Genomic DNA, 12,999 nt, shown 5'->3' with positions numbered 1-12,999 from the left:
GACAAACATTTCTGCAGTGCGCTCATGTCCTGGGATCCTGCAAACATGGAGAACTTCTGCGGAAATACTCAACACCATCAAATTAGATCGTTGATAGCCAAAGAACTGAGGAAGAAGGCCTTTAATGTTCACAAAGTTCACGGATTGGCTATGAACGGCAGTTCTCATCGTATCGACATGATGGCCTTCAGAGAACACAGCCCAAAAGGCTTCATCATAAATCCAACTGTATGGTTTTGAATACCACAAAGGCCAATCAGAAAAGGTAAACCTATAGAAACAACAGATCTACAAACCCACATTTCCCTATTACAAGTCAAAATACAATCTTCAAGGGACTGAAGTAATAGAACTAATCGTTGGAGCACGTTACACCGTACCTCGACACTTCGCCGACACATGGATTTAGCAAAAATCAATGGATATAAACCTGAAATGATTAACTGTTTAATAAATAAGGTCAAATTCAAATTAACAACAAACCTCATCCCTGACAAACCCAAAAAATCCAAATTCGTTACCTTCATCTACAACAATCCAAACGTTCACCAGATCTTGAACCCAATAAAAAACAAAAATACCAGTATAGCTTTTAGAACAACAAACACTAACCAAAAATTATTTTTTAATCACAACACAGTCAATTCAAGCAAGAACATTTACTCAGGATCAGGCATATACAGGCTCACGCGCACGCAATGCAACACCTCTTATATTGGTCAAACAGGCCGGAGTTTTCAAACTAGGTACTTAGAACACTATAATGCCATTAAGCACAATAAATTTTCAGCAATGAGCTCACATATGAAAGAAACAGGGCATCACTTCACAACAATAGAAAGAGACCTCACAATTATTAAAAGAGTAGACAAAGGAAAGTTGATGAATGAACTTGAAACCATCTATATATTTTTGGACCAACACTACAACAAAAATCTAAACCTCAATGATTTAATTGAAGTCAAGAATCCATTATACGAAAGTTTACCCAAATTATTGCGAACTCTAAATTCAAAACATAACTACATTCTTAAAAATCTTAAGTTAACATCTTCTAGAACCTCCACTGCTTTAACTAACTTGACTCCCTTCATGCCCGCCCCCACAATTCTCCCTCAACCCAACACGACTCCCTCCCTGTCCGACCATGTAAATCTCTCGCAACCAACAACACATAAATTTAACGCTCCGCCTACCCCTTCCCCTCAACCACACCCTCCTCCGCCAATCTCACATTGATACAATACCAGAAGTACAAGTGTCAGTCATTCAACGCTACCATAGCAACTGCATTAACAGTCAAAGAAATAAATGAACCTACAAATAACGTTATTTTTCTTCAACTAACCTTTCCATAACTGATTTACATCTTCACAGACGAAAGGGTAAGTGTTTTTATACATTTTCCATGTTTTACCTTTTTTTTTAAACCCACATTCTCTTCAAAAATACCTTCCTAATCATTCACTCTCCTCTTGTTACAGACTTCACACCAAAGAGCTCTATCAACGTCGATAAACCTTCGACTTTCGTCCTTCAAATAAGATAAATACATCTATAGACAACCGAATGCTTTTTCCTTGCTCCCACAATTACGTAAGGAAGACTGTTAGCTTATCATAACACATTCGACTTTCACTCCTTCAGCCAGTTAAATAAACTATAGGCAGCTGAACAGCCATTTAAGAGATCTGTTGTCTTAGCACAACATACGATATTGACATCTGTAACAGTGTATCAGCTTTGCTTTTTCTTATCATCTTCAAGGAGGCACATTTCTGTTTCATTATAAAGACAGCTGTTTACTGCCCTACCCCAACAAGTTTTTCAACACTCCGGAAAGTATATTCATGTGAACTTATGAAATGCAGCTTGATACTGCAATTTTAGCCAAGGACATTCTATTATTTTGTATGTTTAGACTGACACCTATAATCATATCATCTTTTTATGGCTTGTAAGAGCAATTAGGATCCTGATTTTTCACCATACAGGTTTGGATTTGAGGCTGATGATGCCCTTAATATGGGCGAAACATGTCCCTTAACATTTTATAATAATATTTAATTTCTAAAAAGATCTCTTTGTATTGAATAGGTGGATATATAAATAAACACTTGTAACATACTTTGTATTTACATGGAAGTGTTTCCAACTACCCATGGAGGGCATTCACGAAATAGTTATGATAGCCCTTCAAGGTTCCATTGGGCTCCTGAGGCACCACGTATTCAGCACATAAATGATATAGATGTTGATTTCCATAGGAAATCTGAAATATTTGTTCCGAATGAGTAAATTTATAATACCAATATATATGGTCCGTTATTGGACATTATAAATCTTCCAGCTAACTCATTCCTGGTTGCCAGCGTTTCTCCCCCGTGTGCTAGGCTGGGCTCGTCAGTTGGTACCTAGCACACCTAGCAATACGCTGGCCAGTGCATACCATGGAGGCCACTGTGTGGGCTAATTGTTGCCACCGGCAGTGCCAATGCACTATGAGAGACTTTGTCTCATTACCAAAATTAATGCCTGATGGCGGAACAAATATTTCAGATTCCCTATGTGAATCAACGTCTATATCATCTGATGACCAAGCAGGCATTAATTTTGGTAATGAGACAAAATCTCTCATAGTGCATTGGCACTGCCGGTGGCAACAATTAGCCTACGCAGTGGCCTCCACGGTATGCACTGGCCAGCGTATTGGTAGGTGTGCTAGGTACCAACTGACGAGTCCAGCCTAGCACATGGGGGCGAAACGCTGGCAACCAGGAATGAGTTAACTGGAATTGGTATTATTTAGCACATAATGTCGTTATTGATAAGAATATTGAAAATGATGTAATTTCTGTGTTTATTTCTTTGTAAAATCTCCATCACATGCGATCCATATTACCTTGTTATTCATGACAGCCTGTTAATAAAGGAGGTTGGTTCTTTTGTTTTTAAAATAATCCTTTGTGTATGTATATAGGCCTACATATATAAAGAGCTTGACAATGTGTAATTATTTTTGGTCACATTTTGGTATTCGGTTCAGATTTTGGAATCATAGAAAAATAATGTTTTACGAAACCTGAAGTAGCAGAGAGGAGAGATCCTTCCTCGATACTTGGTAGGGACCAACCTACCCACCCCAGAAGTATTCTTACTTATATAGAGGAATTACAGAAACAGCCTGAAACTAAATAATGCCACCCGTTTCTTTTCTATAGTCTTGTCACTAGTAGGACCTAACCAGTCGAAACCAATATTTTATCTCTAACCTATCTTTACCATTCATCTTTCATGTTATTCAGTATCTGTGGATAATGCGCCGATGTTGGCAAGCCTGTTTGGTGTATTGCGAGCTATTGCCACCGCTATGTTGGATCTATGACCTATACTTTCATTTCTTTATTGTATGAAGTCCAGTAACCACTAGAAATCATGCCAAAAATAAAAAATAAAAGCAGCTAAAAGTATTTTGCTTCAGCAGTTTATATTTGGAGAACCAGCCTTAGAGGAAAAACAAATATTTTGCAGAGTATGGAACAGTGCATATATTGCTGTTTTTAGTGCATAGTTTCATGCATATTTTGCTGTTTTTAGTACATATGGATCCACCCTCTAGTTATAATATCATGAAACATTAGCACCAGGATAAGTCTTCACTGCTTTAATGCAGTTTCTGAATCTCTTTTTAATGTGGATGTAATCAGTCTGATTCCTCATAATCTTTGACTCTGTTTCAGCGTTTGATTTCCAGGTATACAATCTCTGTGCTGGTAACTTATAGAAAGTATTTGTCACGACAAAGCTCTTCTGTTGACAAAATTTAACAAACCTGTCCCTGCAAGCATTTCTCTCACACAAGCCATAATTGCCAATTATGTGCTCACATACACATTTTCCCACTTTTGTATTGAAATCTCCCATTAGTATGGTTATTTTGTAATGTTTTGTTATTTTTAGGGTTTCTTCAGTATCTCCACAAAATTTGTTGATATCATCATCGGTCCCATTGCATGTGGGAGTACACATGTGGTTGATCTGTATATCAAAAGGTTTTGAGTTAAACTTGATCAATAAAACTCTGTCTTACAACAGAAAAGGCCTTAACTGCATTATTTTCTTGTGTACCCAGTATGATGCCAACTCCTTTTAGATGGTGGTGGTGGTGGTGATTATTGTTTTACGAGGATGTACAAAGGGACAACTATTTGTATTGACAATAATCAGAGGGAAAATGGAAGGGGTCCAACACTTCGAAAAATGAAGGTACCGGCAAAAGAAAGGCAAGGGCCATGAAGATCATGGAAAGGAAGGACTCCCTAGGCCTCACAGTCCTAATACTGTTGGGGTCGGAAATAGAACAAGAGTTGATAGATGACCAAGGGAGGTCAGATAGGATAAATGAAAGTGAGGAACGTGGCACATAGAAGTGGAAGCAATGCCAGGCCTCAACTAAGGGTGGGCAGGGTCTCCACTCCCTGAGAGGAGCTGCCTCAATCAAGGGCTACCTGCTATCCTTGTTAACCTGATCATAAATTGTAAATTGTGGGTGTTGGTAGAGCCTTGCAGTAGTATGATCACATGCAAAGAACAGCTTCCCACTGGACTCCTTGAGCATACTTTGACCACAGTGTGCCTAGGAAGAGACCAGTAGGAAGACCCTACGCTGTTTGGAAAAAGCAGATTTTCAAGGACCTTGAAATTAGAGATATAAACTGGCATCACAAATATGAACAACATCTGTGAATGGACAGGACAAACTGGAAGATGCTCGTAGACAACCGCACCCGGCTTGCTGACACAAAGAAATTATGATGATAGAGCCTTATTTCTAGCTGAGCAATTATCTATAATTTAGGAATTGAAGTCATTAATTTCTTCAAACCTACAAGCCTGGTAAATAATTTCTTCCATATTCATCAAGGCACTGCCTGTGAAACCCTAAGCTGTTGTAATCTATAAGGAAGTTGACAAAAGCTGATGCAATCCTGTGGGAGAGGTGCATATTGTTACTTATTGTGACATAGTCAACTATTTCTCCATCTTTGTATTTCTTCTGGTCCTTACAATCCACAAAGTGCGACTGATAACACAGAGTTTTGATGATCTGTCTGATCTCCCATTATTCATATAGAATGCTTCCTTGATCATTACTTTTCTTCATTGCACTAGATTACTGGAATTACTCTGTAATATCTGCCATGAAACGTGAGACTCTCATTGCTAGTCCTGCAAATATTACATTAACAAACTAGATCATCTACTTTACATTACTGTGCATTCAACACTTACTAGGTAAGAAACAAACAACTTGATTTCAGGAGGACTGTCTCAAGACACCTCCTTATGGGAACCTAACTACAGGCTGGTGACTGAAGAAGATACAAGTTGCCGAGTCTGTAAGTGGTTATCCAGCGATGATTTTCTTATTCCCCGTTTTCAGATTACATTTTTGGTAATGGTAGGTTTTCTGGTTTGGTAGATAATTTGCAACAAGAGCTTTAATTATTTCACGCTTCATGTGAATTTTATTTTTAGATTGTAGGTTTCAGTTGTCTTTAAGTTGTTGCCTAACTGAGAATAAATAACTGAAAACCCATAAACCAATTAATATTTGTGTAATTACACATTATTTTATGAGGATGATATTTAACTCGTGTTATACTTTCTAGTTATTTCTTTTACTGTTTGATGTGTAATAATGTCTGCAGGTTTTTACAAGGACAGTGCCAGATTACAGGGTGTCTACTGTCTCACAGTGTTGTGCCAGAAAAAATGCCAACATGCAAATACTTTCTGGAAGGCATATGCGTCCGGGATAGCTGTCCATATCTGCATGTAAAAGTTAGTTCAAAAGCAGCGATATGTTCCAAATTCTTGCAAGGCTATTGCAGTGATGGTTCTAAGGTAAGACAAATTTAATATGAAATGTACTCCTTTAAGTGCTTGTATATTTGAAATAGCAATATATTATTTAGTCTTACCTGTCAAACTACAAGGGGAAGATATATCCAAAGCCTGTCCTTGCATGTCCAGAGGACTGCACAGAAATGAAACAATTAACCCTTTGCACTATTATGTCGGTTATATTCCGACATCACAATCTCCTGTGTTGCTTGTATGTCAGAACTTGTCCAAGAAGAATAGCACACGTTAACAGCAGCGGTTCATGGTCTTTGGTATAGACATTTCCTTCAAGCTTCACTGATCCTACTGATAAGAAAACCACACACACTGAGAAGGTTACTGGGTTGAGTGTAGTAATGGCCAAAACAGAGGAATAAGAAGAAAGATTTGATTAGAAGAAGATATATATTGATAGTACAGGTCTTGAGATGTCAATGACTTGTTCAGTTAGATCTGGAAGGAAGTTGCAGTAGTGTCCTGAAACAAAACAATGGGGTGAAACATTCTTGTTCTTCCCTTTATAGACAAGGTTGTATAAAAAATTGTGGTTCTCTGTGATGTTTTGCTTTTTCTGTTACTATTAATGTATTCCTACTGAATAAGTTGCTGTTCTTACAGTAGAATATGCCCATGTATTCACTGCTTTTAAGAGTTGATTAAAATGGGACCCAGGGTACTTCATCTTGGGAGCATGGGTTGGTGGACCACGGATCCCCTAGCTGATTCTGGCATTGCTTCCACTTACTTGTGTCAGGCTCTTTCCAATCTGACCTCTGTTTCTTTAACAGGCAAAATGTAATAATGTATATGTTGAATCAGAACAGCACAAATGTTCATAATTCATTAAAACTTATGTTTGAGATGAAGTTAAAAGTATGATTTGTGATAAACTCTGTGTTTTACTTAACGCTGGAATGGTCAGTAATAATTTTGACTGGTGGCAAAATTTTGCAATTGCCATGCGGTTTATGAATTTCTTGTGTTCCACATATACACATTATCATTAGACTGAAAGATGAATCACAGTAGTAATTATCATCCACCTGCCTAGAACAGCTGGAGCAGTCGTATTGACCAGTAATATTTCATGAGTGCTGGAATTGTGTGAGAGTTCTGATGTCTTTACAGTACTACAGAATAAAATAATGGATAATAATGGAACAGCATACTTTGTTAGAATTGTGTAAACATTTATACAACTGAAGTAGGTCTTGAAGAAAACAGTGAAGTGTTTGTCCCAACCTAATAAACACATCTACCCCTATGCATTGATATTTCTGTACTACAAGCAGCAGAATGTCTCACCATACTTGTAGACATAATGAAAAGGAGTTTCTTTGTTGACTGAAAGACATTGCTGAAGATGTCTGGGTCTGAAGAAGGCGATGATTCTGAAGATCGGTTTGAGTTAAAAAGTACATGCCACCTATGGTATGTAGTAATTCCTACAGTGAAAGTACGTCACTAGTGAAAATAAACTGCCGGGCTGCGTGGCTCAGACGGTTGAGGCGCTGGCATTGTGACCACAACTTGGCAGGTTCGATCCCGGCTCAGTCCGGTGGTATTTGAAGGTGCTCAAATACGTCCGCCTCGTGTCGGTAGATTTACTGGCACGTAAAAGAACTCACGGGGCTAAATTCCGGCACCTCGGCATCTCCGAAAACCGTTAAAGTAGTTAGTGGGATGTAAAGCAAATAACATTAATTAATTTAATTAATTAATTGAAAATAAACTGAGTTACGATGTTGTTGCTGTGTGTAATAATACTGTAGAAACCATGCATCCCAGGATACAGAAATATCGGGTTAGTAAAATTTATAAAATAATGTATATTGGTTTATTATTAATGTACCTATGTTGATATACACTGCAGTTGTGGTGTTTACCGTGTAGTTTTCATTGTTCTTTTTGTAATTAAATCATTATGCTAACATGATGTCACATTGAAGAAGTCATATTCTCTCTCTCTGATGCATTTCTTATCTGTCCACTTTTCTTTGGTCAAAAGTCTGGAGAGTATCTTTCTCTTGAGACAATATCACGACAGAAGTTCAAAAATATTTCTGCATTTCAACTTGAATTCAACAAAGAGCATCTAGAGAATGATAAGTTTGTGCTTATCTTAGAGGTGTTTCGCTCCTTGGCTAAGTGGTTAGCATGCTGGCCTTCGGTCCAAGAATTTCTTATTGGGAAATATCTTTCTCTGTGTTGGGGGCTAAGTATGTGTGCTATCGTCAACATGGTTAATTTATCCTAAGAAGGGCCCCATCCTCGCAGATATGCAGGTCGCCCAAGGGCATCAACTTGAAAGACCTGCAAACGGCCTCTCCATAGGTCATATGGAAAAGAATCTCTGTGGTGTGGAATGAGTTTATAGATAATTGTCTACTCAGCTACAAGCCAGATGCAAACATGCGTCAATGGCCAGTTATTTTCTTCTAAAACCAAAAGCAGATGTACTCAGCACAATATGATAAACAACCTGATAAATTTGATATCAAAATCTGGGTTAACACGGATGTAATATCAGAATAGGTCTTGAATGCTTTTCCTTTTCTCGGAAAGGACGAATTATGACAATCAGGGCAAACCACATGTGAAAATGTAGTTTTAAGTATTGTTACTCCATTTCTAGACAAGGGAAGAAACGTAACAACCAACAATTTCTTTATGTCAGTGAGCCTTGCAAAAAAAACTAAAAGCAAAGCAAACCAGTGCTGTGACTAGAGTAAACAAATCATGACAGGAAGTTTCTGATGCTGTAAGGAATTTGTGTGGTGAATGAAATAGCACCACAGTACTGATACCTACGTGATGAGACTGCTCTCACTGTGCATCAAGGGAAAAAGTGCAAAAATGTTATCATTCTGAGTACTATATATCTCCTCACATAGGTAGACCAGAACTTTCCAGAGTGAGTGCCACAGAATTCAAAGGTGCCGTGTTTTTTTAATATCAGGGGTACTGGGAAGTTGATGTAAAGTTTGCAGCAAAACTAATAGTAAGCTCCCATGACTCTTCTGGTATTAAAAATAGACTGATGTAACTGCATTCAATAATATTCAACCAGTATATTAGCCTATAGGACACCGTAATTATAATCAACACTTGAGGATTCCCTGTTCATCCTATTTGGCAATGTCCATTGATATCATACTTCTCAGAGTCAAAGACGACCCTGCTTTCTTAAAAAAAAAAATGAAATCAGGCTTAAAAAGTGCTTTGTAAAATCATATGAATTCCTTTCTTGTATAGTACACATTTTTAGACTATCTTTCTCTTCACGCCAACACCGAACACTGGCTTTAGTTATGCCATATTCTTTTGCGGCTGCACAATTATTCTTTATTTCCACAGGTGCCTACAATATGATGATCCATCAGGAAAATATTCCTGCTGTCTATATAACTGTTACTTTTACTTAGCGTTAAGTACAACCGGCTGCTACATGCACGTATCACTTGCCGGGTTCGGCTAGCAGTGTATAATCCAATAACGAAGGTCAACGAGTTTATTACTCTGTGGTATGGCCATTCTGCCCTTGCGTTTTTCATGCACATACCTAGACTTCTTTAAAGCGTCCTTGTTGCGGGCCACTGAATGCATTTTTTAAACTATCTTTGTCTTCATGCTAATGCCGAATATTGGTTTTAGTTAGGCCTATGCCGTATTTTCTTGTGGCTGCACAATTATTCTTCATTTCTGCATGTTTAATAACCATTAACTTAAAATTGGCATCATAATATCAAAGAGAAACCGTTGAAAATTTGCCGGCAATACCTGTTCCATGTGTGTCTACAATACGACGATCCATCAGGAAAATATTCCTGCTGTCTTTAAAACTTAATTTTACTAAGCCTCCGGTACAGTAGACTCGTTATAACTCTGCCACTGAGTAGCCGTGGCCTTTTAGAGTTCGAAGGCTCACATGTTTTGATGCCATTCTGCGGATTTGAGAAAGATTTTTGTAGAGGCTCTTAGAATGTCATTCTCTCTTCACTATTTCTCGAGATCCAGTGACGTTCCACAGAGGTACTGTACAACCGGTTGGCGCAACTAGCAATGTAAAATAGAGGCGGATGTTGATTGTCAACGAGTTTTATGTGCGTGCGCTCAGGGGGGTGAAAAGAAACAGCATGGTTACCGTGGTAACTGCCAGTGTTCATTACTGTTAGATCATGAATGCAAGCCGACCCTTTATTTTTCACTTCAGATTCTGGGGAAAAACGACTTCTTGGATTCGGAGAAATACGGTAATTGGATATTTTATATCCTAAAGCTGCAATCTGTAGCTGTCAGAAGATTTTGCCCTGTTATTTCATAGACTAGCATTTGTCTTGTTGATTTAAATATATCCATAAGTAAAGCTAGCTTAGATTGCCATAGGTCATTTTTTAGTGCATCTGCAAATTATGTTTTATTTCCTTACTCTGATAATTCCAACATAGCACCCTTTAGTTCATACACGCGACTAAGCACTTGCCCTCTAGATAGCCACTGTATGGAGAAAGAGATTATTGTGATAGGTTCCTTATTGGTCTCATATCTGAATACATACGAATGGAATTAGAGGTCTAGTTTTAATAAAATTTATCATATGAACAATCTTTTCCAAAACTGACTTTGAATCTTCTCTGGTCAATTTTGCCACTGAGTTTCCCTATGTAGAAAACAGTGTGTTGTCATGTTTTTTTTTTCCATTGAGATGAAAGTCCATTTATTGAACTTCATTGATGGGGTGCCATCTGTGGATGTCCCCATTATCCCATGACAAATGCACTATCCCAATGTGCTCATTTATTGCTTCAAAAATGTTTCCTTTAGTGGTATAGGGCATTTGTTTACATCAGAGACACTGCTCAACAATGTTATCTTCTTAATTGAATGAATAAAACAAAGATGTTGAGCAAGCCACTGATATTGGTGCATTCATACAGTTGAATTACAAACATAACATTTGTTTCATTAATATGAGTTCTAATGTCAGTATCTTCAGTGTTTTCAGACATACCCTTAACACATCTTCTAACTGTGTTATCAGCTAAGGTAGTTTTCTTTATGTTAGTCATACTGAGGATAAAATAGACATATAGTTAAGGAAAGCAATGGACATTTTTTTAATGTTTGAAAAAAATCATCCAATGAAAAAATATAAAGTCATTGATTTGTGATCACTTATTGCAATTGAAAGAATTGAAAGGATATTTTCCACAATGAATTAATGTATAAATGAAAATGACTGGATAAGAAATCCTTTTTGAATCCTCCAGCACTAGCAAACTTAAACTTCTTGAAGAGGAGGTGCTGGCAGACCTGAGGACCAACCCTACTTTACAACTGAATTCCCTAGAATCAGAGTTAAACAGCTTTTGGATATCGATTCAAGATGATTTTCCTTGACTTATTAAATGTGCTCTAATTATTTGAATGTAGTTTTCTGCAGTATATGCATGTGAAAGTGCTTTTTCAACTAAAATGAATACAAAGAGTGAAATGTGGAAATTGGAAAATGTGAGATGAAAAAATCTGTTGTGAATTTGTCAGCCATCTGACTAGATAAAAGAGATCTGTAAAATTTGTGAGTCTTGTGAAATTTTTGAATGCAATGTTTCTTGCCTTGAAGATGTATTACATGAAATGTATTTTAAAGTTTTTGACCATTAACTTGTAATTGTTATTATTATGATTAATAATTAATGTTGTTTGATGAGTGCCATGTAAAATCAGGTGGTGTAAAAGAGTGCCAGCGTGAGGCAAAGTTTGGAAACCTCTGACATACACATTCGCCATAGAAAGCTGTCAGCATCTACATAGTTTTACATTGCCCCAAAATAGGGACTGGATGTTGTAGATCAGATGGCTCTTCACAGCAAAAAATACAGTGCTCTTGTGCTTTACACAGAAGTCACAGGAAAAATAGTTAATCGAAAATCATTCTTGCTTCAGATCATAGAAGAACTGAGACACTTGTAACACAACCATACAAACCATGAACAACAGCACAATTTATTTAAGATTCAGGAATGGCTCATGGTAACAAGGAAGAAGCAGAAACAACATCACTGTTGAATAGCACTGTAAAATGGCAACAAAATAAGGGAAGTGTGCTCACCATGTAACAAGGTAGTGAGTAGCAAATGTGCTGGCAACATTAAGAAAGAGCATTTCTGTGCATGATTTGTGTGAAGTAAAAAATCACAATTAATGTTGGTAATTTAGAACAACTATGTATAGTGGGCCGATGGCCTAGATGTTAGGTCACTTTAAACAACAAGCATCATCATCAATATATAGTGGTATATTGTCATGCAACAATAATAAAATAAACCATAAATGCTCATGTCTGAACTTGATAAATAACCATATAACTTACGTTCTGTGCCCGGTTTGGAACAAATCCAACATGGCACCTCTTGGACAATGTCGCAGACATTAGTCAAACAACATCGTGCATCTCGGATGCTGTCACAACTGTCAGACACAACATGGACGATTTTGACATCGCAATGGCCTACAAGGCTGCCAACTTGATATTCTTCTTCTATGGTATATTTGTTTACATAACCCATCTGTGTAATAATTCCTAAAAATAAATGCAGTCCATTTTTTTACTCAGACTCAGGCAGTATTATTATATGTATTATTATGGATAATTATTTTCCATGGGCAGTGCACAATACAGGTTTTTCACTTCTTTGCATATAGTGGTTGTTATTCTTCTTTGTCACTATCACTTCTTCCTGCACCCTTAATTACGATATTTTCAGGAAGAAGTCATCATGAACTTCTTCATTCGTATGGGCAAAATCAGAACTCTCATTTCCATCATTCAATAAAATTTTGAACACTACTCCAGCACGACTGTGAGCGGCCATGTTTGTCAACTAGCGGGTGATTACTGAAAACCGTACACATTTACATACAAAAACTGAGTTTACAGCACTTTCTGTGATGTTGCCAACAAGTCCAAGCTTCAGTAATGTAGCCAATAGATGGCAAATACCATATGTTTTTTAATTATTGCTCAGAGACATAGAGAAACAAATATATGACACTGGGAACTTCGACGCGCAATATATTGCATTGTAACCA

The 12,999-nt window shown here is 37.4% G+C and overlaps 1 protein-coding gene across 1 annotated transcript in view; it reads left to right on the top strand.

Annotated features, from left to right (window-relative positions):
* The window catches only part of ZC3H3 (Zinc finger CCCH domain-containing protein 3), a 109,470-nt gene that overhangs the window by 91,854 nt on the left and 4,617 nt on the right, over window positions 1–12,999 (top strand). The window contains exon 7 of the mRNA XM_067142302.2: window positions 5,712–5,907. Coding sequence (XP_066998403.2) covers window positions 5,712–5,907 — 196 coding nt within the window. The remainder of the gene's footprint in view (window positions 1–5,711; window positions 5,908–12,999) is intronic.

Source organism: Anabrus simplex, chromosome 1, assembly GCF_040414725.1.
Source record: "Anabrus simplex isolate iqAnaSimp1 chromosome 1, ASM4041472v1, whole genome shotgun sequence".
NCBI classification, from domain to species: Eukaryota; Metazoa; Arthropoda; class Insecta; order Orthoptera; family Tettigoniidae; genus Anabrus; species Anabrus simplex.
This window is presented reverse-complemented; position numbering and strand designations above follow the sequence as displayed.